Source organism: Misgurnus anguillicaudatus, chromosome 5 (genome assembly GCF_027580225.2).
Source record: "Misgurnus anguillicaudatus chromosome 5, ASM2758022v2, whole genome shotgun sequence".
NCBI lineage: Eukaryota > Metazoa > Chordata > Actinopteri > Cypriniformes > Cobitidae > Misgurnus > Misgurnus anguillicaudatus.
The window spans coordinates 31,358,863-31,382,767 of NC_073341.2; the positions used below are offsets into that span (position 1 = coordinate 31,358,863).

Here is a 23,905-nt window from a genome sequence, read left to right on the forward strand (position 1 = left end):
AATTACTAGCCAGTTTGGCGGGTTATGTTTTACAATTTATAGCCACCGAAGTTTAAGCAGTCTGCAGATTGAGTGCACACACTTAACTCGTAGTATTTTCTCATTTGAGGTTACGCGCCCACGTCACGTTGCTGTGCGCGTGTCATAAAGCTTAACATTTGTTCACGCACCGCAGTTTTAAATTAAGTGATTTTAAGCCGTTGACAACAGTGCTATATGCGCTATATACCTGTTTCTGTTTAAGAGGAGCGTGCAAGGCGTGTATCCGCTTCTCCTTAAGCTCGTGAGTATTTTGCCGTTGTATTAGCCTTAAATGCATACACGCGTCAAAATTACTGCCAACCTGTACGCATTTTGCGTAGCAGGTACTCATTTTGACCTCAAAGTACGGTAGTACGATTTGTCACTCTAAACTACGCAAAAACCTGATGATGCGCTTTGCCGCGCGAAGTACTCAAAAGAAGCAACAGAAAAAAGAAAAATATGTCCAATCATAGCACTGGGCTCATCCACCACATAGAAAGTGGGGATGATTGACAAGTCGCATGGCCAATCAGTAACAAGAGTCTGCTATCGATGGAATCACAAAATCCAGCGTGATCTCCTTTCTCCACCCAGTTTCTGACCATCTTTTTCAACGAAGAGTCAAGACGTCTGACCCGCTAAGGTAAACTGGTCAGGGTGGATGTGCAAATAATCCTTTGAAGTCGATGATCGAGCTGGCTCCGTTTCATAACGTGCACTTGCCGCAAGATGCGCTAACATTACTTCTGATTTGTAAATGAGCATCATTTATAATTAAGCGCTTACGAAAAAGTACAATGATTTTACCATGGGGCAGATCATCCAGTTTTAGTCAAATAAAAACGGAAAGTTCACTCTCAGTGAAGGGAATCCACCTGACATCCGAGTGAAGCGGATTAGATGCGTTCTGAAATAACGCGCTCTTGATAATTGTCAATAAAATAAAACGTCATATACAAACCACATAAAATTAAGTTTAATAAAGGGAGAATATCTCGTGTCTCGAGCGCCCACGTGATAGGTGCCTATGCCGTCCTGTACTGTACTGTAAACAAAGCTACAATAAATTACAGACAGACATATAGTTAACAGCACTACTGTCACAGTTATGGTTGAATTTAAAGCAGTGTTAACTCTAAAATACTGTCTTAAAGGGATAGTTAACTTAAAACACGTATTTCAGTCATAGTTTACATAACAGAACAGACTATCCAAACATTTCAGTTTCTTTATTGTGTGATACACAAGTTATTTTAAAGTGTTGATAACCACAGTGTCTGGTCCCACTCCATTGTATTTTTTGCTAGTCAGGGAAAAACAAAAAAACATTTCTCAAATGTGTGTTCACATTAGTAAATGCATTATGAACAAAAAATGAACATTATATTGTATATAAGCATTCATTAATTCTTGTTTATGTAATTACAGTAATTGATGTTAGTAATTGATGTTGCATTAACTATGCTAACAGGTTCAAATTTGATTTAAATTAAAATGCTAAAATCATATATATATATATATATGAGCGCTTGTGTCTTTGTCACCTTTTTCACCCCTGATGAGTTTGCACCCCTGTCTTTTCAAATCCGTGCGTTTCAGTAAGAGAGTAAAATCTGGAGCTACAAAAATGTACGGTATGTTGAAAATAATGTGTTTTTTAACCATAAACCACGCGAACGCAGTGTATTATACCAAATACACAAAATGACATTGTTTTCAAGCAATGAAATGGGTACTCTTTAAAGAAGTCATTTTAATGTGTTCCAGTAGGTCAGCTTTCAGTCACCAGAGCAAAAGTTGGTTGGTTCGATTCCCAGGACACAACATACTGATAAAATCTATACCTGGAATGCACTGAAAGTCGCTTTAAAGTAAACGCGCCTGCCAAATAAATGTAAATATAATGTTAAAATACGCAGTATTCCAATAGTATTCCTCTGCAGTGGGAATGCAGTGAGTGCCGTCCTCTCTGCATTTAGTCGGTTTTCCCTGACTATCATTAGCGATCTGGATGGAGGACTCGGAGAGTTCAGCTTCTGCTGAGGCAGTACAAGAAAAGCAAAGCTCAGCAAAAACCTTTCAAACAACACTGCAGGAATCTGTACACAAAACACAGCCAAAAGCTTCAGCGTGCAAAATACGAATCAAGGTTTCTTATTATAAGGCTCGGCGTGAATCATTTTGATATATCGTTATATCAATATTATATCATTGGAATTGATGTTGATACTTAGTTTTTTGATCTTTGTACATTATTTACCTGCATTGAATTATTTACTCGGCATTATAAAACAGTGTGACCGCATGAGTTATCTCAAGGGCTTTGAACTCATTTGCATAAGAAGGGGCATGAGTCTTATATTTGAATATGCATGTTGTGCATGCAAGAAGTAAAATGGCAAAGGTGGAGCTTGGGTTCATGAGTCATGAAACTCTGGCTTTGAACTGAATGTTTTAAGTATAAAATTGTTGATTAAGTCACCATAGATGTACAGGTTGGCTGTTTTGATATGTTAACATCACTGTCATATTGCAAGTTTTAATAATCTGATATAATGATGTGTAATATATTACTAAGTGTCTCATTTAACTCTTCAGCCTTGTTGTTTATTTCAAGACTTGCCAGCCGTTTATTCAAAAGCACAAAACCTCAGGCCACGACAGGAAGCTATAATGACCACAGGCTGTGCTAGATTTATAAATACATGCTGTACTCATATTTGACCGGTACACACACAGTTGCATATATACATACACATGTTAACAGCCTTATTTCCTGTGGTTGTAGGAAGTGGACCCTCAGCTCCCAGCAGCAGTGTGACGTCGCCCAGTCACATGAACGTACCACCCCACACAGTTCCTGACTTCTCCTATTCCAGCAGCGAAGACGAATTTTATGACGCAGATGAGTTTTATCAGACTAGCACCTCACCAAAACATTGCATAGAGTGAGTGACACACACACACACTTCACAGAAACACTGCATAGATTGAGCTACGTAGTACTTAAACAAAACACTGCATGGGAAATGGGCTTTTATTTACATACAATAAAAGCCCATTTAAACACTGCTGTGTGAGTAGATTATAGAAGCACCTGCCCACATGCACATTAAGTAACGTTGCGTAGTGAGAAAACAATACTGCTTAGAGATAAACAAACTCCTCCACTTTGTTTACTGCGAATCCCAGAATACCCTGACCTAATTAAAACACTACAAAGACTTGATAACACACACAAACACGTTTGCTCTCCTCATCATTTAAACTGGAATGAACAAACATAATGCTTTTGTCTCTGAATCCAGTCTTAACAGAACCGGTGCGGTGAATAGTGAAGACAGTTCTGCCCTGAAACGGCCGGACACCAACGAATCCATCAACTCCTCAATGTCTAATGGCACCAATGATGCAGGTACGCAAAATGCACACCCATCACATCTTCAACATTTCCCAGTATATCACTGCGTATAATGTATCTTTTTATTGTCAGAAATGAACAACGACAAAGGAAAAATATGACATATTTAAAATGTGAAGGCAGAAAGTGAATTCTTCTGTTTTTACCATTCAAAATATTTCATAATATAATATTCCAAAATTTAAATCCGGGGGCAAAATATTAGCCCTTAAAGGGACACTCCACTTTTTTGAAAATATGCTGGTTTTCCAGCTCCCCTAGAGTTGAGGGTGTGGTTTTTACCGGTTTGGAGTCCGTTCGGCTTGTCTCCGGGTCTGGCCGTGCCACTTTTAGCATAGCTTGGCATGGCCCATTGAATCTGATTAGACCATTAGCATTGCGCTAAAAAATATCCAAAGAATATTTTTCAATATTTTTCCCATTTAAAACCCGACTCCTCTGTAGTTACATCGTGTACTAAGACCGACGGAAAATTAAATGTTGCGATTTTCTAGACCGATGTGGCTAGGAACTATACTCTCATTCTTGCGTAATAATCAAGGACTTTGCTGCCTTAACATGACTGCAGGAGGCGCAATGATCTTACGCAGCACCTGAAAATAGTCCCCTTGGTTACTTTCAATGGCGGGGGACTATTTTCAGGTGCTCCGTAATATCATTGCACCTCCTAGAGCCATGTTACAGCAGCAAAGTCCTTGATTATTACGCCAGAATGAGAGTATAGTTCCTAGCTATATCTGCCCAGAAAATCGCAACATTTAATTTTCCATCTGTCTTAGTACACAATGTAACTACAGAAAAGTCAAGCTTTAAACAGGAAAAACACTGAAACTCTCTGGTTATTTTTTAGCGTGATGCTAAGGGTCTAATCAGATTCAATGGATTATGCTAAGCTATGCTAAAAGTGGTACCGCCAGACCCAGAGATCAGCTGAATGGATTCCAAAACGGTAAAAATCAAATCTTTAACTCTAGGGGAGCTGGAAAATGAGCATATTTTCAAAAAAAGTGAGGTGTCTCTTTAATTATATGGGATATTTATTGTTTGCCGGGTTCATGTTGTGTGTGTGTGTATGTTTCTCAGATCAGTTTGACAGTCAGGATGAGAGGGATGATGATGGTGAGGGTGAATCGGTGGAAGAACACAAAAGTGTCATTATGCATCTGCTGTCTCAAGTGCGACTGGGCATGGATCTTACCAAGGTAAATACAAACAGCCTTCTTCTTTTTACATGATTTCATCTTTCTCCCAAATTGACATTTTTAATCCATCTTTTCATACTTAGGTTGTCCTGCCGACATTTATTTTGGAGCGGAGGTCGCTACTGGAAATGTATGCAGACTTCTTCGCACACCCGGAATTGTTTGTAAGGTAAAGCTCAAAGTTTCTTGGATATGGATCTCACATGCCTTTGTTCTTTATTGTGTGTATGCTTACTGCTGTTGCTGTCTAGTTAACTAACTAAACATAAGTCGGTGTGACATGTTTTGTAAAGTATGTTAATCCATACTCCATAAGGTGCCTTGCTCAAGGGCACCACAGACGCAACCAAGCGAGCAGAGAAAAAACCTAAAACTGCTAGATCATCTCTCATAGTATTTGGATGGCTGAATCGATTTGTTAGGCTGATTATTTATTCATATTTTGTAAATTGAGTAGTGTTCCCTCGTAAGTTTTAGTACTGATCTCATGATTTATTACTCTGTGTTGACAGTATCGCTGACCAAGAAGATCCAAGGGACCGCATGGTGCAGGTGGTAAAATGGTACCTCTCAGCCTTTCACGCTGGTCGGAAAGGATCTGTGGCCAAAAAGCCCTACAACCCCATTCTGGGTGAGGTGTTCTTTTGTCACTGGGACTTGCCGGAAGATCCAGAAGATCCTACTTCTTCTGTAAGTGTGTACTGGAAGGTGTAGGAAGCAATTACAGCATTAGTATGTTATATAAGTAGTTTGATTCAATGAAATAAAATTGTGTTGCTTTTCACAATGCATATTCCTCTCTCTCTCTCTCTCTCTCTCTCTCTCTCTTTCTCTCTCTCTCTCTCTCTCTCTCTCTCTCTCTCTCTCTCTCTCTCTCTCTCTCACACACACACATAGGAGTCTGTATCAGATGGGCCAGTGCCATGGAGTAGCAAGAACAGTGTTTCATTTGTGGCAGAGCAGGTTTCTCACCACCCACCCAGTGAGTGTTTAACTAACTAGTCACTTAATTAGTTAACCATAATCTGATCCTAAATGGCCAAGAACTGCTAGTTTTATTTAAAAAAACTATTTCTAAGCATGTCATTTTATGTGTGTAATTTATTTAATTATTTATAAGTACTTTAAAGAAATATTTTTGTATTATTTGACAGCCATACACTAAGAATGCTGTTGTATTTTAAAAGGTACAAACCCAGCCTTTGGATTAAATTAACCCAGAAAATATTTTACCCAACAATGGGTTAAAACAACACAGCATTGGTTAAATAACAACCCAACCGGTTGTGTTCGTCCCTTATTGGCCCAGTGGTGTGTTAAAAATAATCCCAGCATTTTCTAGAGCAGTGATATATATATATATATATATATATATATATATAACGGGGAAAATAAGTATTTGACACATTAGCATTTTTATCAGTAAGAGGATTTCTAAGTGGGCTATTGACCCAAAATTTCCACCAGATGTAGCCATCAAGCCAAATATTGAATTATATACAAAGAAAACAGAACATTTAAGTATACAAGTTGAGTCATAATAAATGAAGTGAAATGACAGGGAATAAGTATTGAATAAGTGTCAAATACCTTTTTTGTGTGTGTGTGTATATATATATATTTATATATATATATAAATGTATATATGTATACACACACACACACAAATGACCTGTGGGGTATTTTGAGCTGAAACTTCACACATTATACACATTCTAGGCACACCTGAGACTTAAATTACCTCCTGTAAAAATAATATTGGCACTTTAAATGTCAGTTAATTGTTTATGTAGTTATTTAAACACTTAATCAACTTAAAATATGCTTTCTTACAAGATGTGTATGGTGTGTTTTTGGGCACATGTAGATTTCCTAACATGTATTGTGTTCCACAGTATCAGCGTTTTATGCTGAGTGTTTCAACAAAAAAATCCAGTTCAATGCTCACATATGGACAAAATCAAAGTTCCTGGGAATGTCAGTTGGTGTCCATAATATCGGTCAAGGTAGGTAACGACATCAGTCAATAGTTAATCCATACATCATCGGTGCTGGTGTAATGCTTACTCATTTTTCCTGTCTACCGTAGGTTGTGTGTCTTGTCCTGAATATGATGAGCACTATATTCTTACTTTTCCTAATGGCTATGGGAGGTAAATAGGTTCTGCTTATGTAATTTTCGTTTTATAAAGGGTGGAGTATCTTATCCATCTTAACTGTGCCCCCATAGGTCAATCCTCACTGTTCCATGGGTGGAGCTTGGTGGCGAGTGTAATATTTCCTGTTCAAAATCTGGCTACAGTGCCAATATAATTTTCCACACCAAACCCTTCTATGGAGGAAAGAAGCACAGGATAACGGCTGAGATATTGTAAGTCAGATTTCTGTTAAAAAATAAATCACTCAAATTAAAAAATTCTGCATTAATTTACATATATTATACAAAGCTACTTAAAAATAACGTTCACCACTTGTATTTATATAAAAAGTCTTAAACTTGCATGTTAAAAATAATATGCTAACTAATTAAAAACCTCTTTTAGTGCCCCCAATGATAAGAAGTCATTTTGCTCTATTGAGGGCGAGTGGAATGGAGTAATGTATGCAAAATGGGCCACGGGGGTAAGTTTGAACCCTATTGATCATACAGAGATGGAAGATTTAAATGAAAGAGAGGTTTTTGAGAGAGGTTAATATTTTTGGTTTTCTCCTAGGAAAACACAGTATTCATTGAAACAAAGAAAATGGGAATTATTAAGAAGAAGGTGAGGAAATTGGAGGACCAGTTGGAGTATGAATCCCGAAGGTGTGTAGTTCTTCAAAAATACATTTCTTAATACATCTTTAAGGGGGCGTGTACACCAGAGCTTTTAAACGCGTCTGAAAATGCCAGGCGGACACCGACTGTGGGTGCTTGCCAGCGTTTTTAGCTTTGCTTTAGCTTTGGTTGCTATGATACAGTCATTGAACGATGCACCAGTTGGTTGTTGTGATATTTGTCCTGCCCCTCCTCCATTGTGATTGGACGGCCGAATGTGAAAAAATGCAGAATGCGAAAAAATGTCAAACGCAAACTACTGCCATTTTTAAAAAAAAGCACGACACAAATGAAAAAACGCTGTCCGCCTGTGTAAATGCCTTGGTGTACAGGCCATTTTCTCTTAAGCTTCAGCTCAGATTCACTATTGAAAACTTTGGTAAGGTGCGTCCCAAATCGCACTCTCTTACTGTGGGTTCACACCAGACACGTTTGAGGCGTCAAATTCGCGTCTACCGCCCGTAGTTGGACGCTTGAACATTTTGAGTGTACTCGCTTCATTCACGCGGAAATTCGTGTCATGGGAGGGGCTTCTGCGACTTCCTGTAATCATGTCACTACTAGAGCAAGCTCTAGATTGGTTAACATGGCGGTTTCCCCATGCTGCCTTGTGCGCAAATTTATTCAGGCTGCAAGTCTAGCATGGAAACCATGGACCAATTTTTCCCCTGAAATAGGGAACCAATCACAGAACGGAGAGGGGGAAGCAAGACGATAACGACGTCTATGCGACACACCGAAGCAGTTTTCTTTATCCAACATGGCGCAGACATAAAGTTACTTTTCAGTGCAGACTTAGATAATGTTCTAAGTAGTTTTGAACGCAAGTTTATTTAAAAAAATAAAAGAGCAACTTTGGGCGTTAAACAATTTCATATCCAAGAAGGATGTTTGGATATGGCAAGATATGATAGCCACAGAGTTTTATAGGACCAACCTGCTAGACATTGTCGTCAACAAAGTCCAATTAACTTATAAATGGTAAGTGGTATTTATTAATATCATATTGTCATTATGCCTGTACTGTGGTTGTCACAGTGCCACTAAGTTGCGTTGCTTTTCAATATCAATATACACCTACCGGATTAGTTGCATAGCTTTCAGCTGTGTGCACACGTACCCGATAAAAGTTGTTTACGTATGAATTTATCTCGCTCTACATCTGTCATCTGGTATAATTTAAACGATTGGCTATGAGCTACGTACAGACGCATTTGATAGACATTCGTAAAGCCCAATAAACGGCTCTGGGCATTCGTAAACAACGCCTCAAATACGAGAAAATGAGCATGTGGTTTCCAGACCACGTCTCATTCTCTATAAGACTGGTCTGATGTTAGCCAGGCTAGCGGCAACGCTCAATTCGCTCAAACTAGACACACCGCGCTAAACGCCTCATTCGTGCCGCGTGAACTCCAGACGCGCGTCAACATGTCTTTACATTAACTTAACATTGAAATCACTCGCGCTTGACGCCTCTACCGCGACTGGTGTGAACGCAGCATTATGCACCATTCTATGCCATTTACACTGAATAATACCAATTACACTGAAAATACCAAAAAAGAAATTGTACTTTAAGTACCTGGATGATGAGATCAGATGCTGTGAGAGAAAAGTTTACCCGTAGAGACGGTTTCAACTCAGTCTGCCACTTACTGAAGTCATGCTGAAAAAAACAAATAAGAATGACATTAAAAGAAAAGTGATTTTCATTGATATTGTATTATGCGTTTGACGTCATTTGCCCTCATCTGGGAAACCGCTTATACTTTTGGTTACAGGGTTCTCATGGGTCCTTGAAATCCTTGAATGTTTGTGAATCTGGGGGAAAATTCAATGCCCTGGGAAGTTTTTGAAAATTTACATACATAGATAAAGGTCATTGAAAGTGCTTGAATCTATTTTATGCAAGAAGTTTTCTGGAAATAAAACATATTATTCTCTGTGTAGTGTAGGCTAATATCATAAAATTTCTAGCCTTTTAAGCACACATGCTAAACTGTTCGCTTTAAATGCTTATATCTTCTGTATGCGAATGTTGATTCATACCAAAATGCTTTTTTGCATAGTTGTGTTCGACATGAAAACGTCTCGGGTTACGTATGTAACTGTTGTTCCCTGAGAAGAAAACGAGACGCTGCGTCTCCCTTGCCATACTTCCTGCGTCCCTGTAACTCCGTCTTTGGCAATATTACAGATAGCGATATACTTCCTGGCTCCCGTGTCACCCTGTCTTTGTCGTTAAGCCTCACCATTGGTTGAATTTAATATACACATTCAGACGCACTTACCCTGGAGGCGTCCCCAAAGTGTCACCGCAGTGACGCAGCGCGACTTCCCTCGAAAGGGAACTGTAACAATGTATCTTAAAAGATAACACGATGTAACTTTGCTCTCCCTAGAAATGTGTCCTTGAATTTGAGGGTATTGGACCTGGAAAGTCCTTGAAAGGTCCTTGAATTTGAAGTTAACTAAGGTGTGAGAACCCTGCGGTTAGTAAAAAACCATTAAGTGTTCCATTTGGGACGATACTATTCTAAAATTCATACACAGATGGTAAGTACATAGTGCATAGCATGTCATTTGGGACACAGCTTTAGTCTTAGGACCAAGTCATGGGAATCCAGCCTTAAAAACCCATTAAAATTTTGTGTATACAGAAATGAACTTTAATCCCCTGGTTCCTAAATCCTCTTCATTTGTATAACCATGCAGTCTCTTATTTTCTTACTCAATCTGGCAGCTATTCATGCATTTGATTTCTAGTCAGTTTTTTTACCCACTTTGTCTGCTAAATCTCAAGGCATTCGTTTTTTTGCTGTCTGCTCTGGGGATCTGCTGAAGTGATGGTTATTACCTCAGTTATTTCTCTTCCTCTATACCTGTTATTTTTCTGTCTGTCAATCAGGTTGTGGAAGGACGTGACAATTAACCTGAAACTGAAGGACATTGATGCTGCGACGGAAGCCAAACACAGGCTGGAGGAGAAACAGAGGGCGGAGGCCAGAGAGAGGAAGGAGAACGAAATGCAATGGGAGACGAGAGTATGTTGGCTTATACACGCACACACACATAGAGATGATTTGTTAAATGAATAGATGCCTATATGGCTCTGATAAATGGTTATTAGTTATGGTTGTTTATAGCAAAATTTTTGAAAGCTAAGCATTACCCATGATGCTTAGAGTTATAATTGGCAGTCAGCTTACAGGAGTGCAGTATTTTATCATTCATTTTCATTCTAGTAAACTCGAGTTGATATTAAATTAAAGTCGAAAGAATAGTTCCCAAAAAAATACTTTTGATCATAACGATTTGGGCTGAATGGTGCCGGCTGCGCTCATGTTAGTCTGTGCGTTAACAGTTTGCTTATGTTTCCTACAGCTGTTTCACGAGGATGGCGAGTGCTGGGTCTACGATGAGCCTCTTCTGAAACGACTAGCGTCACAGCGACACTGAACCCGTTTCCAAAACCACAGAGTCTAAGACAAGAACTCTTGCAAACCACTTTTCTTACTCAGCCTTGGAATGACTGATGAATGAACATTTACAAGCTTTGCATTTTTGAAATATGAACAATCGAAAAGATGAACCTAAATCTATACAAATAAAAGCTCCCTGCTCGCTAGTTCAACACTTCAACACCTCTCCACCAACCCACGGGAAAAGAAACACCACAAAGACACGTGATCAGCTGACTTTAAACATTTCACACAGATCCCAGAGGACGCCACACCCGCTCCTGAGGGGATGGGGTGTTTTGATCGAACAAACTCTTGACAATTACAGCGTTCAGCATCTCAGGGAAGCAGTGGACTGAGGATTGAAAGCTGTATCTCCTGACCTGATGTTCAAAAGGCCGTTATGGTGAAGACATAAAATGAGAACTTGGTTCACATATTGCTAGCTACAGCTATTTATATAGAAAAGATATGATATATATTCTTGTTTTCCTTTTTCATCTTTGCGGCAATAGTTGATGTTTGCAAAAACATACTTGATGACAACCATTCCTTTATGTTTCACTTCAGTTGATGGCAGAATGTTCATTTTAAAACCGCCCCTTTAAGAGGATGCTTTTTTTGTGCTTGTTCAAATGATTTTTCAGATTTATTAGATCGCCATGGTTAAAATCCATTCCAATGTCTTGATTTTTTGTATTTTCAGTAATGATTTGTTATCATGCTCTAAAGCCTCGGGGAGGCAGTTTTTTATCGATTGCTGCTTGAGCATCCACGTAATTTATCAACTTACATTAAAGTTGGACGGTCCAATGAGAAATTACAATTGTGCACAATGAACCATTTAACAAATACGTTCTTATTCCAATGAGGTTCAGCAACATTATCACATATTACCCTGCAATCTCTCTGTGCAATGTCACATTTTAATCCAAATAAATATACATTTCAAATAGTCGTGTGTTGCAGAAATTGGATTCTCTTTTCTGTCTATCCACACAATTTCACAAACATCTTTTAACCATGGAAAATCAAATGTTATTGTCTTTGTTTTCTTAGATTCAGTTCGAGTTCAATCTGGTAAAACTACTTAAGGTTGCTATTTCTTTCTCTTTAAAAAGACACCAAATCTAAATTAAATTAATCCTAAATGAATGTCTTGCCACGTGTAGTAATGTTCACCTATGTCTATTGCTTTGCAAAAGACAGCCCAACAAAAATGTTCTTCGCCCGACAATGATCGATTGTATCAGATTTCTATGTATCAAAATATAATATTAAATTTCAGTTGAGACGAATTTGTGTGAGAAGGTTGAATGAATATCTTGTCGCAGACATCCAAAAGATTGTATTGAGTTGAATGATGCTTATATTATAAATGTTTATATATAATGTATTGAGATATATATATATATATATATACACTAGTCAACATTCGAAGTGGATCAAAACCTTTAATAAGAGTTTACATAAAACCAATCTCTAATACCCATTCTTGGCTTAGGAGAATTTTGATAAACTTTTTTGATCGACTTCAAATGTTGACTAGTGTATATAAACTGTATGTATAGATGATAGATATAAAGAGTCATTGCAATTTGATATTGAACCAAGTGCATGCAAGCTTTTTGGTAAAAACCTTCGCTTCAAAAAAACTACTTTTTTGGATGAGACATAGTTAACAGTTGCAAAATCATTAAAGATGCAAATAGAAACATCATGGAAGTAATAACTTTGAATTTTTAAATGAAGAAACCACACATTAGGGCAGTGGTTCTCAAACTTGGGGCCGGGCCCCCCTTTGGAGGTTCCAGGGGGCCCCAGTTTTATGGCATTTTATAAAATACATAAATATATTATATGTTTTGTGTAATTAAACCTCAGAAAAATAAGGCTACTAACCAATAGCACTACATTGTATCATTTCATATTTTTAGTTTAATTCATATTCTTTTGAGATTTGAGATTATTTAATGTCATGACATTTCTTAAGGGGGCTGTGCTAGTGGTGGAAAAAACAAAGCTTTTCGAAGCACTGTTTCAATGCGTTTGAAACTCCATACACGCTGGCGACACCTGCTGGTCTAAATGTGTAAATGCAACGAGATGGCCCAAACATAATCTACAAACAATTGCAAATATGTTCAGAACAGTGAAATGTTTTTAATATAATTTGCTAATTATTAAATGTCAGTAAATATTAGTATTATTGTGGTATCTCAGGTGATTACATAGACCTAACAATTCTGTTTTCCAAATTTTATAAATGTTCCCAAACAATCAGCCTTTGTCACTCATACAAAAAACTTTATATGCCAAATAACCAGCAAACAGTGGGTACTTTTTATTTGATTAACATTCATAAGTAAAGCGTAGACATGATTCATAAGTTCATTTTTAGAACAAACCCCCTAGTGGTGAACCATTGGAGTTTCGAAGCGTTTTGAAACAGTTATGACATAACAGCCTTGTTTGCTAAAAACACGCTATGAACCAATGATACGAAACAAAATAATCATAAAGGTTTCGAAGCCTTAGTGTTTCGAAAACGACCAAATCCTTGTGCAAAGGAATGCACCTTACAGTTACACACAAGAAGGGGGCACGCGAAAAGTTTGAGAACCACTGCATTAGGGGGTGCAGTGGGGCATTTGGCTGCCACATTGGAATTGTATTCAGGTCCAAGTTTTCAAAGGGTAAACTTTTGCCTACAATCCGTGTGTTTGTTATAGTCCAAGAAAAGAGATTTACATTGGAGACGATAACTTTGGGGTGTACCTTTTGCAGATCGTTAACATGTACTATTACACACCAAAGGAAATGTAAAATCGTGAATCAGACCATTGGTGCTCTTTAACCCATTGAATTTTTGGATCTTTGTATAATCATTGAGCAACAGATCCCATGATTACATCTAGTCGTGTAAAGCTGCTTTGAAACAATTAACAATTGTGAAAAGCGCTATATTAATAAAATAAAATTGAATTATCGTTAGGAACACAGATGTAACAAGACCATATACTAAGATACAATAAAATACTTTTGAGACAAAAACTCCATAGTTATTAATTTTTAATGAAACAAGCCATCAACATAAAAACAGATGGTAAGAACGTCAACAAAACAATTAATTGATTTAATCATTTATGTGACTACCAGACTTTGGTCAGCAGTCTGACTAAACGAAGGTAGGTGCATTTCGAAAAAATGGCACCATATATGCAAAAATGTTTCTGTTTGTAATAGTCATGTTTATCATGATAAAACGTGTAAATAACATTTTATTCAAGGATCTTCTGCAATGGTCTACAAATCTTACAGGATCTAACGACCGGAAAAAGAAAAGAGCAAGTCCTGCGCAAAGTGATCCGGCTATGACATTCAAGTGTCGCGAGAGTGATTCAAAAGCACAATTTTCGCGATAGTTTGATGTCATACCCTGATCGATCTGCATTTTGCCCCATTAAATCAGCCACACATCTCAGGTCCTGTCATAAGAAAATGACTACAATTGGAACAGACCAGAAAATACCCCAAAAAACATCATTTTAAGTGTTATATACTACGGATTCATAGATATAATCTATACATTTTATTCTTTTTCTTTTTTTAACGTGTATTTGTTTGTAAAATGTTTATTTAATGTTTCCAACAGGCCATTTTGAATCATGAAGGGACTGCAGCGCCACCTGGTGAGTCAATGCGGAAGACTTTTCCCAGAAATCATTGCGCTGAAGGCCTATAAAAAGAAGGAGAAGCGTTCATCCGGTCTCATTCAACGATGGACCGTTCTGGAAGGTACGTTTGGAGTCTTAGCTTTATTTCAATATCTTTAAATTACTAAAATGTGTGTGTATTAGCCCAGGCTAAACATTGTTGAGTTAGTATTTGTTTTGTTAATATGGTTCATGCTTTGTTAGAAATTGTATTTGCTGAAAACTTTGTGTTTAGACCCACGTGTTCCTAGGCCTTAAGCATATCTATTAAATTCTAGTTTTATTTGTTTAAGGTCGTCTGCAATGTTAAATTTGTTTAGTAGTTTAACCTGTTATTTTAAAGGAGTGTTTATATTAAAACGCCTTTAAGGGTAGTCCACGTGGTTGGGTTGCGTTTGCCTAGCATGACTTATGGCCACGTGTATGATGAAATAAAAATGTTGGTAGGGACATCTGAGAAAAATTGATGAGTACCAACATTTCTGATACGTGTGTTTCGTTCTTTTTGCAGTTTATATTTATAACATACAACACTTAACTGGTTTATTTCGGTTGTTTTCAGGTCCAGTTTGATTGGAGTCTATGAGCAGCAGGTAACTAAACCAGTAATTTTAAGTCTAGTCCGTGCCTTCTGGGTGTTTTAAGCCTATGATGAAGAAAAACGTATAAGAGTAGTGGACAGAAGTGATTTCTGAGAATCTGTATTCTGAGGCATTGCAAACATTTTTAATTTGCATTATTTAAAATGAGTGCATGTTGTAATGAGCTTCTCTTTGCAGGTATTTGAAATGCTGCCGGTCCATTGCAAGTCCAACAAGGTATCTAATGGTTGCATAATTGCTTAATTTTGAGTGATGCTTATGATGACCCTATTTGCTACTCTTGATTTCAGAGTGATGAGACTTGCAACCACCAAAATTGCATATCTGAAGCACAGCATTTTAATACTGTGCTTTTTCTTTATTTCTTGGTTGTCCTCACCTGTTCCGTTTTTATCTTTAGGAGCATGTGCCATGCGGATGAATTGAAAGGTAAACTTTTTAAAGTGACCTCTTCAACCACAATAATTAACTGTTAATGATGATTGTTTTTAAAACAATGGGAATCTCTCTGAATTAGACTGAAAGACATCTTTGTACTGAAACAGTGTAGATTTGTAAACCAATATCTTTTTATCTTTGTCCTGTATTAAATTGCTTTATTGTTGCTGTAGGTTCCACCTGATGCAGAAAACTGGTGCACGAAGATGCCATCAGCTCCACACGGTACTGATTTTAAATGCATTTTGATAAAATCCCTGTGATGCAAGTGATGACTGCATAGTTCAGCAGAAAAACCATGTAGAATACAGAGCAATGTCTTTCGCTCCTAGCTGATGCATCACCCATTTTCTATATTTCTAATGTAGTTGTTGCTTTGGGTGTCTTACCGTGTTTTCTCTTTGCAGGAGTTTACCAAAAAGTGGTGTAAACTGGTAAGTTGCCACACTTTGCTTTTTTCTTCCCAAGTTCGGATGCAGATGATGACTGCATAGTTCAGCAGAAAAACCATGTAGAATACAGAGCAATGTCTTTCGCTCCTAGCTGATGCATCGAAGACCATAAATGTATCATTCATGGCTCAATCATGCCATGGTTTTAAATGCCTATATTTCTTGTAGATCTTCAATGTGAAGTCCTGACTGTGGTGGCAATGGTGGTCCTCATGTTAGTTCTGGTAAGTGTGTTAAGTAACATCTCAAAGTTGGGTGCTGTCTCAAAGTGATGCTTTTGAATCAGGTCTCCTATTTTTGTTGAGGATATAAATAACACTTTCTGATTGAGACGAATAACATTTTGCTTGATCTATTCTGCATTAATTGCCTCTTTGTTAACAGTTTGCTTGTTCAATCTTTAGGTTTAACATGAAGCAGGGCTGAAGATCCTGTTTCACTTATGGAGTCCAATGTGCAGAAGACCCTAAATTTCTTCTCCCCTCTGTGCTGCAGGGTATGTATGTTTTTATGGTTATGGTGTAATGTTGTAGGTTTTGACCATTGTGATGAATTAAGTCCACTGACTTTACCATGGGGGATGGATATTAGCTCTGGCTGATCTGGTCTGTTAAGATCTAAATCCTGAACCTCATTGTGGATGTTTTTGATTCTAACAGGTGTCTGATCATTGACAGGTGGTGCAACCCTTGAGGTGCTGCATGGAGTTGTCATTTGCCAGTTACAGGTTGGTTTTGTCTAGATGTATCTTTGTCGTGTAGTTTGGTTTTGTGATGTTATACAAATGTCTGACCTGAATCCATAATGTGGACAGTCTTGAACTGAAAACCACGTCCTGAGTTGGACCAGAATTTCATTTTGTAATCAACTAACCAGTTGTAATCTCTGTAGGTGGCTCTGCAGCACGAGGATGTCTCTGGAAGGTTTTAAGGTATAAATTCTCCCAAATTCTTATTTTGCTTATTCCTTGCAACCAATGATGTCACGATTCTGCCAAATGAATCCGATGATTATACCCATAACCGTTCCATTTATATCTGAGGTTGATTCCTTATTAAACCCTTTATGTTGGTGTTTGTGCTATTTGCTAAACTATATTTTCCCCTTCTCGACAGAATGACGATTGGCGGACATTTTCTTTCCAAAGCTGTTATCTACCCAAGCTGAACCTGAAGTACTTGTGGAAATTAAGCTTTATGTAGTTTGGAAGTACCATGTGTTATTTTAACGGTTCTGAGTGAATAAAATCATTTTGATACTAATTGTCTCTTGCATTTGGTGGTTGTGTTTATGCTAATGTATTAGTTTTAAAGGAACAGTATGTAGGATTGTGGCCAAAACTGGTACTGCACCACTGTTGTCAGTGATACAAGTTTTTAAGATGAAAATTATTTTTTAATGTCTAGGGACATCAGGGCCATTTTATGATTATTGATAATTTCTTAACTACTGTTCCTTTAACTATACCAGTCTCTAGAAAGCATTAAGTAATGCTTGTGTAGTCACTGTATCAAGATTTGCTTGCTGTGGGATATAAAGTTGCAGTGTGTTAATGTACTTTAAAGATTCAGTAACATTTCTGCTTCTCAGCATTGTCTTCCTTGCTTTATTGGAGGATTTAAAAAAAAAATTAACGTGTAATTTTTGAGTTAAAACACTAGTCGTACATTGAAGTAGACAACAGATCTCTCTAGTGGCCAAGTCACGAAGTTGCATCCTAAGTTACATGTGGGCAAGATGGTCACCTTTTTACACTTTTTATTTTTAAAATACACGTTGGTTTTGTAAATATAGTACTATTAACTAAAATTGGTTTAAAATTTTCTAGTATGTCATGAAGCTGCATCACATCCTAATTCCGTAACCATGCACCCTTTTTATTCGTGCATATGGACGGCAGCGAGGCAAAGAGTGACGTGTACCACGTGACAAGTCAGTTTATTCTGCTGTTGTTTTAAGTATAATTATTTATTTTTGAATAAGTAACCATTACGTTAAAAATGGCGTACTGGTTATTTTTAATTATTCGGACAAAAAAAATCAGACCCATTTTGTCCGAGAAAGTGAATCCACTACGTTAAGCCCCGCCTGATGCTGTGACGTCGACGTGGCTCGCGGAACACTGGTCTCTGAAGAAGCTGTGTATCTGAATGGACCTTACGATTACTTCTGATAGCTCAATGATACAGTTGTTGCATTATCTATGTTTTCGTCGGCACCGATGATTTCAATCGTAATCTTGCTCTTGGCTGTTTCGGCTGAAGCGGATTTATTTCAATTCGAAAGCATTTCAAATGTTTCTACCTATTATTTCAATTACATCTATTGCAATATATGGGAAGGGGACTGTCAGCCAAACCAAGATGATGCGACCCAGCAAGGTACAATAAAGATCTGTATATAATTTAGTTATTGTTAAACAATAGTTCAGCGATGCATAATGGATATTTTTCATATAGGCATATTGTCTACTCCATGTATATTATGCATAATAAATGGTGTAATGGTGCTACATTGCTTTGAATAAAAAACATGACAAAAGATGCTCACGCAATAATAGTAAGAAGTAATAAAAGTAGCACATTTAAAACGCATTTCATTTATTTAGGCTATTCATTTGTGTATTTGTGGTTAGTTGTAATATGATGCAATGCAATCTTCGTAGTGCCTACATGGGACATTTGGTCAGGCTTTCCCCAGTATTACACTGGTATGCTGATGGCTTGGTACTGCAGCCTGGGTCAGTGCTGTGATACAGGAGACTGTAGGATTACAAATAATATCACAGGTAAAGCAATACTTCATTATTAGCACCTTCATTTATAACAACATTAAGGAATTCCACTATCATGGAAATCTCAGAAAAATTTACACATCTTATTTCCAGCTCTCAATAACCTTACAAAGTCATGTATATTTTTGGAGCCGATGTGTTTTATACTCCAAGTTATATAAAATAATTAATTTTTATCAATATTCAGGACTGGGAAGAGATCTGCAGGTAAAGCTTCACGGTCAGCACCTGGTCCAGTCAGTGGTTCTGAAAGCGATTCAAGGCTTCATCAACAACCCAGAGTCCAATAAGCCACTGACTCTCTCCTTTCACGGCTGGTCTGGGACAGGCAAGAACTTTGTGGCCCGGATGGTGGCAGACAACCTGTACCGGGATGGTATAAAGAGTGAATGTGTGCGTTTGTTCATTGCACCGTTCCATTTTCCTCACGTGAGACTAGTGGACGTGTACAAGGTGAGCAAAGTTTGCAACAGTGGCCGGGTCATTTTTTCTTATTCAGGGGTTAATTTATTACATTTTAACTAGATCATTGCTTAGATCCTCAGACGTCAGTTTAAATATGTGTACAATAAAAAAAAGTCAAATAGTTCTTGCAACACATTTCACGTCACGAAGGCAATGGTCCAGTACACTTACACTATTTGGATATTAAGGGAACACTGGGCCACTGCCATTACTAGATATCTTCACAACTGTGATATCATTGTATTATTACACAATTCTTGACCTTAGGTATAGCTGGACACAGACATAGTCTAGATCAAATATTTATTCATGTGCGTACAATTGATTGCTTTCTAATGTGAACATTTTTAAGAGTACCTTTATGTGTTATTTAAAGGTGCAGTGTGTAACTTTTAGAAGATTCTCTTGACAGAAATGCAATTTAATATACTGAACTATATTATTAGTGGTGTATAAAGACCTTTCATAATGAACTATTATGTTTTAATTACCTTAAAATGAGCTGTTTTATCTATATACACAGAGGGTCCCTTACATGGAAGTCGCCATTTTGGGCCACCATTTTTCTACAGAAGCCGTTAACGGACAAACTTTATTTACCAAGTTGTCTCTGATGATGACGTGTTTGTCCTATGGTGGCTAGCGTAGCTTCTCTATGCGTTTCAAAAGCGAGGGATGAGCCGTGGACTGAGCCGTTGGGCGCAATTTGAAACCTTAGCACTAGATGCCGCTAAAATGTACACACTGCACCTTTAATCGTTGGGTAGTGTTTGTTATATTTGTGTATTTGTTTATCAGGGCCAGCTGAGAGAAGCTATTCGAGACATGGTTTTGAGATGTCCACAGACTCTCTTTATCTTTGATGAGGCAGAGAAGCTGCATCCAGGTCTTATTGATGCTATAAAGCCATACATGGACCACTATGATAATGTGGATGGGGTCAGCTATAGGAGAACCATATTTCTGTTCCTAAGGTTAGTGAGTTCTTAACGGGACAAAATATTTATACAGACCTATTCAAATTTAGTTTCAAATGTGTTCACAAAGTCCTACAGATTCCCAACTCCTTACACTTTACTTTTTTTGTATTGACATGCTTTAGCAATATCGGTGGTGGTGCCATCAATGAGGTGGCATTAGATTTCTGGCATTCAGGACAAAACCGGGAAGACATCGGCATGGAGGACTTGGAACACCTTTTGAGAGCAGAAGCTATGGAGGCAGAAGGTATATAGTCAAATGTAGTAATTATATCACTGTATTTTTCACACATACTGTATGCACTGTTCAAAAACATATTCATAATGCTCCGAAGTCTTACTCTTGATATAACAATAATTCCATGAAATCTTGTGAGGTTTGCAGGAGGTTTTGCCCAAAGTGAGCTGATGTCAGGCCATCTGATTGACTTCTTTGTACCATTTCTGCCACTGGAGTATCGGCATGTGAAATTGTGTGCCCATGATGCATATGCAGCTCGTGGCCTCCAACCAGATGAGAGAACGCTGGATGAAGTGGCCAAAGCCATGATGTATGTTCCTAAGGAGGAGAAACTTTTCTCAGCACAGGGGTGCAAATCAATTCCTCAAAGGATCAATTTCTTTTTACCATAACGGAGCGTAACATCAGTAAAGATCAAGAATCACAGTGTGTGTGAAGGTGAAATGAAGCTGCTTATATTGTAATGCAAAACATGGGTTATGCAACACTGAAAATGCATAAGAAACTTAGAGTTGCAACTCTATACCTCATTCTTAAAACACTCTTGAGGACAGGGAGAGTAGATGACAAACTCTACTTTAATAGTTTTTTAATAACTTTATATCTGCTTTGTTCTTATCTACTCCTCCCAACTAACAGAAAAGTTTACATGAATAGAGTGCCGCAGGGATGGCGTTTTTTTGAAGGCCAACTTGGAAGTTTGCGGGACACTGGTTCCCTCACCTAATAGACCCCTTCAAGGTTTGTAAACATTGAATGACTATCGGGTGCGCGCGCAGCATGGGGTCAAACTGTTCATACCATTTAGGCTTTCTAGTTGAATCTAACAGGGCTGAAAAATGATGACTTACCTGAAATGAAATGAGCACTACAAACACAAGCCTCTTTGATCTTTGCATTGTCCCAGTCTGCACGTTTAATTGCTTGCAGCACAGATGTTGTATTTTTTTGTTTTTGAGATTCTACAGGGATCCCGAAAAACTTAACGGCAGACCTGGTGCGATTTTCAAAGCCCACGACGCAAGTAGGCATTTTTGACGATACCGAATAATACGCAACTCAATCTGCTGTAATGACTTTTCTGACCCCGACATGCGCAGTGGGAACCTCCTGTGACGTGAACTGTGAAAGGGTCTATAGCCCATTCGGTTTTCCCATAGATTTTGGATTATTGCAAAAAATGAGGTGTGTTTAACAAAAGTTTGCACATTTGCACGTTTTATCAAACAAGGTCTTTGCAGATGAACACAATCTTTATAAAGTTGAAAGTATTTAAAAGCTAACCTTAGGCCACAAGCAAACCACACCGCAGTCTCTTGATCTCAACCATCCCCACCAAGCTTCCGACATCTCTTTCATACTTCATTAAACACATTTAAAAACATGTTTTTTGATAAGGAAATACTCTGAGGATGAATGTTTGTTGGGAATTGTGCCCATGTTGGATTGGTTTTGAGATCAGTATTCGATGATGTTTAAAGTCCCCAACAACGTCTCTAGTCCCATATTTTTTTTCTTGTTAGCAACCACCCTGTTAAAGCTTAAAAAAAATCACAAGTAGGGGTATTATTGTTTTATGCCGTAGAAAAAAATGTGACAATATATTAGGCTTATTCAAAAAACCTATTGACTTCAGGACGATGAAACCGGAAGTGCTAACATGCTAAATTCCGGGTTTTGCCTACAAAAATACATCATCTTTGCAGCACTCTATAATTTGTCTGATCGTAAGGAACAAAAATTTCTGAAAAATTCAAATGATTTTGTGTAATGATGAGTAGTTGTTTTCCGACAATGCTGTGGATGCAGCTAAATATTTAACCTGGAATATTTTATGTTAAGTGCTATGCACTGCACATTGTGGGCATATTTTGAAATTCAGTGTTTTTATGGGCATTTTTTTTTAAATCTGTGTCTGCATTAATGGTTACACATCTAACATATTACAATCTTATGTTATACTGGTATTCTTGTTTGGTGAATCATGGTTGTTTTAAGGTTACAATGTGTTTATTAAAAAAGACACGCCAACCATGCCAGTGTTCCAATAGCTGATTTTGGGGCGGTTTCCCAGACAGGGATTAGACTAGTCCTAGACTAAAACAATTGTAAGAGCAACTTGCACTGACATATCTTAAAATACATCAGTGCCCTTTGTTTTGCCTCAAAATGCATACTAGTAATGTTTTTAGTAAGGCATGTTTGTTTTCCTAATTAAATTAAGGCCTAGTCCTGTCTTAAGCTAATCCCTGTCTGGGAAACCACCCCTTTGTGTTTGATTAAAACAAAACTTACAATGGGGCGGTTTCCCGGACAGGTATTAGACTAGTCCTAGACAAAAATAAATGTAAGAGCTTTCCAAACTGAAAACAACTTGCATTGACATATTTTAAAATACATCAGTGACCTTTGTTTTACCTCAAAATGCACACAGGTAATGTTTTTAGTAAGACATGTTTGTTAAAACTAGTTATATTTCCAAACTAAACTAAGGCCTAGTCCTGGCTTAAGCTAATTCCTGTCTGGGAAACCACCCTTATAAGTTGTCATTTCTTTAATTGTACCTGTTGTATTTTGAGTCTTGTAAAAGGAAAACACCACCGTTTTTAAGTGTTTTGCTATGTTCTTGCCTCGACTTAGATAAATTAATACATACCTATATTTTATTAATGTGTGCACTTTTTATGTTCAACGCTTTGTGAATGTGTTGGCATTTGGCCTAGCCCCATTCATTCCTATGGCTCCAAACAAAAGTTTTATTTTGTGCCACCATACTTACTCGTGTAACTAAACATGTAACAGTTTTTAAATAGAGAAAACATGGAAGTGTTTGGTGGCTTCTAAATTCATCCCTGTTTGGAGCCATACGAATGGATGGGGCTGGGTTAAGTGCTGGCGCATTCATGAGGTGCTGCTGTACAGGGATTTAAAGTGCACGCATTGAGAAAAGGTGGGTGTGTATTGATTGATCTGAGTTGAGGTAAGAACATGGTAAAATATTGAACGGTGGTGTTTTCCTTTAACTCTTCAATGCCAGCACTTTTTTTATGCAAGTAGATCTTTGATCATTTCCTTGCTATATGGTACATAAGCTTTTGTTTATAATTGTTAGCTTTTGAATTTTTCAGCCTTAATAATGTTTTTGCAATTAAATAAAGGTTTAAAGTGGGAGTTAAACTAAGGGGTAACTGACACTATTTTAATGTTTTAATGTACTATTCAAATTCACCAGCTGAAATGACATTTTGTAAATGTTTTCTCTACAAATATTATCCGGATGTAACAACA

At 37.6% G+C, this 23,905-nt stretch overlaps 2 protein-coding genes and 8 non-coding genes across 15 annotated transcripts in view; all 10 read left to right on the plus strand.

Annotated features, from left to right (window-relative positions):
* osbpl9 (oxysterol binding protein-like 9) overlaps positions 1 to 11,884 on the plus strand; it is a 48,826-nt gene extending 36,942 nt beyond the window's left edge. For all 6 annotated transcript variants that reach the window (XM_055167635.2, XM_055167636.2, XM_055167637.2 and 3 more), the window contains 13 exons: positions 2,813 to 2,972; positions 3,333 to 3,439; positions 4,529 to 4,647; positions 4,731 to 4,816; positions 5,160 to 5,337; positions 5,545 to 5,629; positions 6,543 to 6,653; positions 6,737 to 6,800; positions 6,878 to 7,018; positions 7,191 to 7,269; positions 7,362 to 7,453; positions 10,377 to 10,512; positions 10,853 to 11,884. In XM_055167635.2, the coding sequence (XP_055023610.2) occupies positions 2,813 to 2,972; positions 3,333 to 3,439; positions 4,529 to 4,647; positions 4,731 to 4,816; positions 5,160 to 5,337; positions 5,545 to 5,629; positions 6,543 to 6,653; positions 6,737 to 6,800; positions 6,878 to 7,018; positions 7,191 to 7,269; positions 7,362 to 7,453; positions 10,377 to 10,512; positions 10,853 to 10,927 (1,433 nt within the window). In that variant the 3' untranslated portion in view covers positions 10,928 to 11,884. The remainder of the gene's footprint in view (positions 1 to 2,812; positions 2,973 to 3,332; positions 3,440 to 4,528; positions 4,648 to 4,730; positions 4,817 to 5,159; positions 5,338 to 5,544; positions 5,630 to 6,542; positions 6,654 to 6,736; positions 6,801 to 6,877; positions 7,019 to 7,190; positions 7,270 to 7,361; positions 7,454 to 10,376; positions 10,513 to 10,852) is intronic.
* A 3,176-nt stretch (positions 11,885 to 15,060) lies between these two features.
* LOC129415127 (small nucleolar RNA SNORD74) lies at positions 15,061 to 15,140 on the plus strand. The gene has a single exon (XR_008634714.1). It is a non-coding gene; the product is annotated as a small nucleolar RNA SNORD74 (small nucleolar RNA).
* Positions 15,141 to 15,288: 148 nt separating this feature from the next.
* LOC129415131 (small nucleolar RNA SNORD75) lies at positions 15,289 to 15,359 on the plus strand. Its single transcript, XR_008634719.1, has one exon. It is a non-coding gene; the product is annotated as a small nucleolar RNA SNORD75 (small nucleolar RNA).
* A 141-nt stretch (positions 15,360 to 15,500) lies between these two features.
* On the plus strand, positions 15,501 to 15,579 carry LOC129415124 (small nucleolar RNA SNORD24). The gene has a single exon (XR_008634711.1). It is a non-coding gene; the product is annotated as a small nucleolar RNA SNORD24 (small nucleolar RNA).
* A 135-nt stretch (positions 15,580 to 15,714) lies between these two features.
* On the plus strand, positions 15,715 to 15,794 carry LOC129415125 (small nucleolar RNA SNORD79). The gene has a single exon (XR_008634712.2). It is a non-coding gene; the product is annotated as a small nucleolar RNA SNORD79 (small nucleolar RNA).
* A 150-nt stretch (positions 15,795 to 15,944) lies between these two features.
* On the plus strand, positions 15,945 to 16,029 carry LOC129415128 (small nucleolar RNA snR60/Z15/Z230/Z193/J17). Its single transcript, XR_008634716.1, has one exon. It is a non-coding gene; the product is annotated as a small nucleolar RNA snR60/Z15/Z230/Z193/J17 (small nucleolar RNA).
* A 126-nt stretch (positions 16,030 to 16,155) lies between these two features.
* Positions 16,156 to 16,240, plus strand: LOC129415129 (small nucleolar RNA snR60/Z15/Z230/Z193/J17). The gene has a single exon (XR_008634717.2). It is a non-coding gene; the product is annotated as a small nucleolar RNA snR60/Z15/Z230/Z193/J17 (small nucleolar RNA).
* A 665-nt stretch (positions 16,241 to 16,905) lies between these two features.
* LOC129415130 (small nucleolar RNA SNORD78) lies at positions 16,906 to 16,966 on the plus strand. Its single transcript, XR_008634718.2, has one exon. It is a non-coding gene; the product is annotated as a small nucleolar RNA SNORD78 (small nucleolar RNA).
* Positions 16,967 to 17,108: 142 nt separating this feature from the next.
* On the plus strand, positions 17,109 to 17,182 carry LOC129415126 (small nucleolar RNA SNORD47). The gene has a single exon (XR_008634713.1). It is a non-coding gene; the product is annotated as a small nucleolar RNA SNORD47 (small nucleolar RNA).
* A 753-nt stretch (positions 17,183 to 17,935) lies between these two features.
* tor3a (torsin family 3, member A) lies at positions 17,936 to 21,061 on the plus strand. Its single transcript, XM_055168900.2, has 6 exons — positions 17,936 to 18,518; positions 18,803 to 18,925; positions 19,119 to 19,384; positions 20,195 to 20,370; positions 20,499 to 20,623; positions 20,762 to 21,061. The coding sequence occupies exons 1-6, from the start codon at positions 18,341 to 18,343 to the stop codon at positions 21,007 to 21,009; spliced, it is 1,116 nt and encodes a 371-aa protein (XP_055024875.2). The 5' UTR covers positions 17,936 to 18,340; the 3' UTR covers positions 21,010 to 21,061.
* The last annotated feature ends 2,844 nt before the right edge of the window (positions 21,062 to 23,905 follow it).

Bases quoted from the DNA above. Each gene is read 5' to 3' on its own strand.
- tor3a (XM_055168900.2), top strand. From the start codon at position 18,341: ATGTTTTCGTCGGCACCGATGATTTCAATCGTAATCTTGCTCTTGGCT. The intron at 19,385-20,194 runs GTGAGCAAAGTT...TTTGTTTATCAG, and splicing joins GACTAGTGGACGTGTACAAG to GGCCAGCTGAGAGAAGCTAT. The intron at 20,371-20,498 runs GTTAGTGAGTTC...GACATGCTTTAG, and splicing joins ACCATATTTCTGTTCCTAAG to CAATATCGGTGGTGGTGCCA.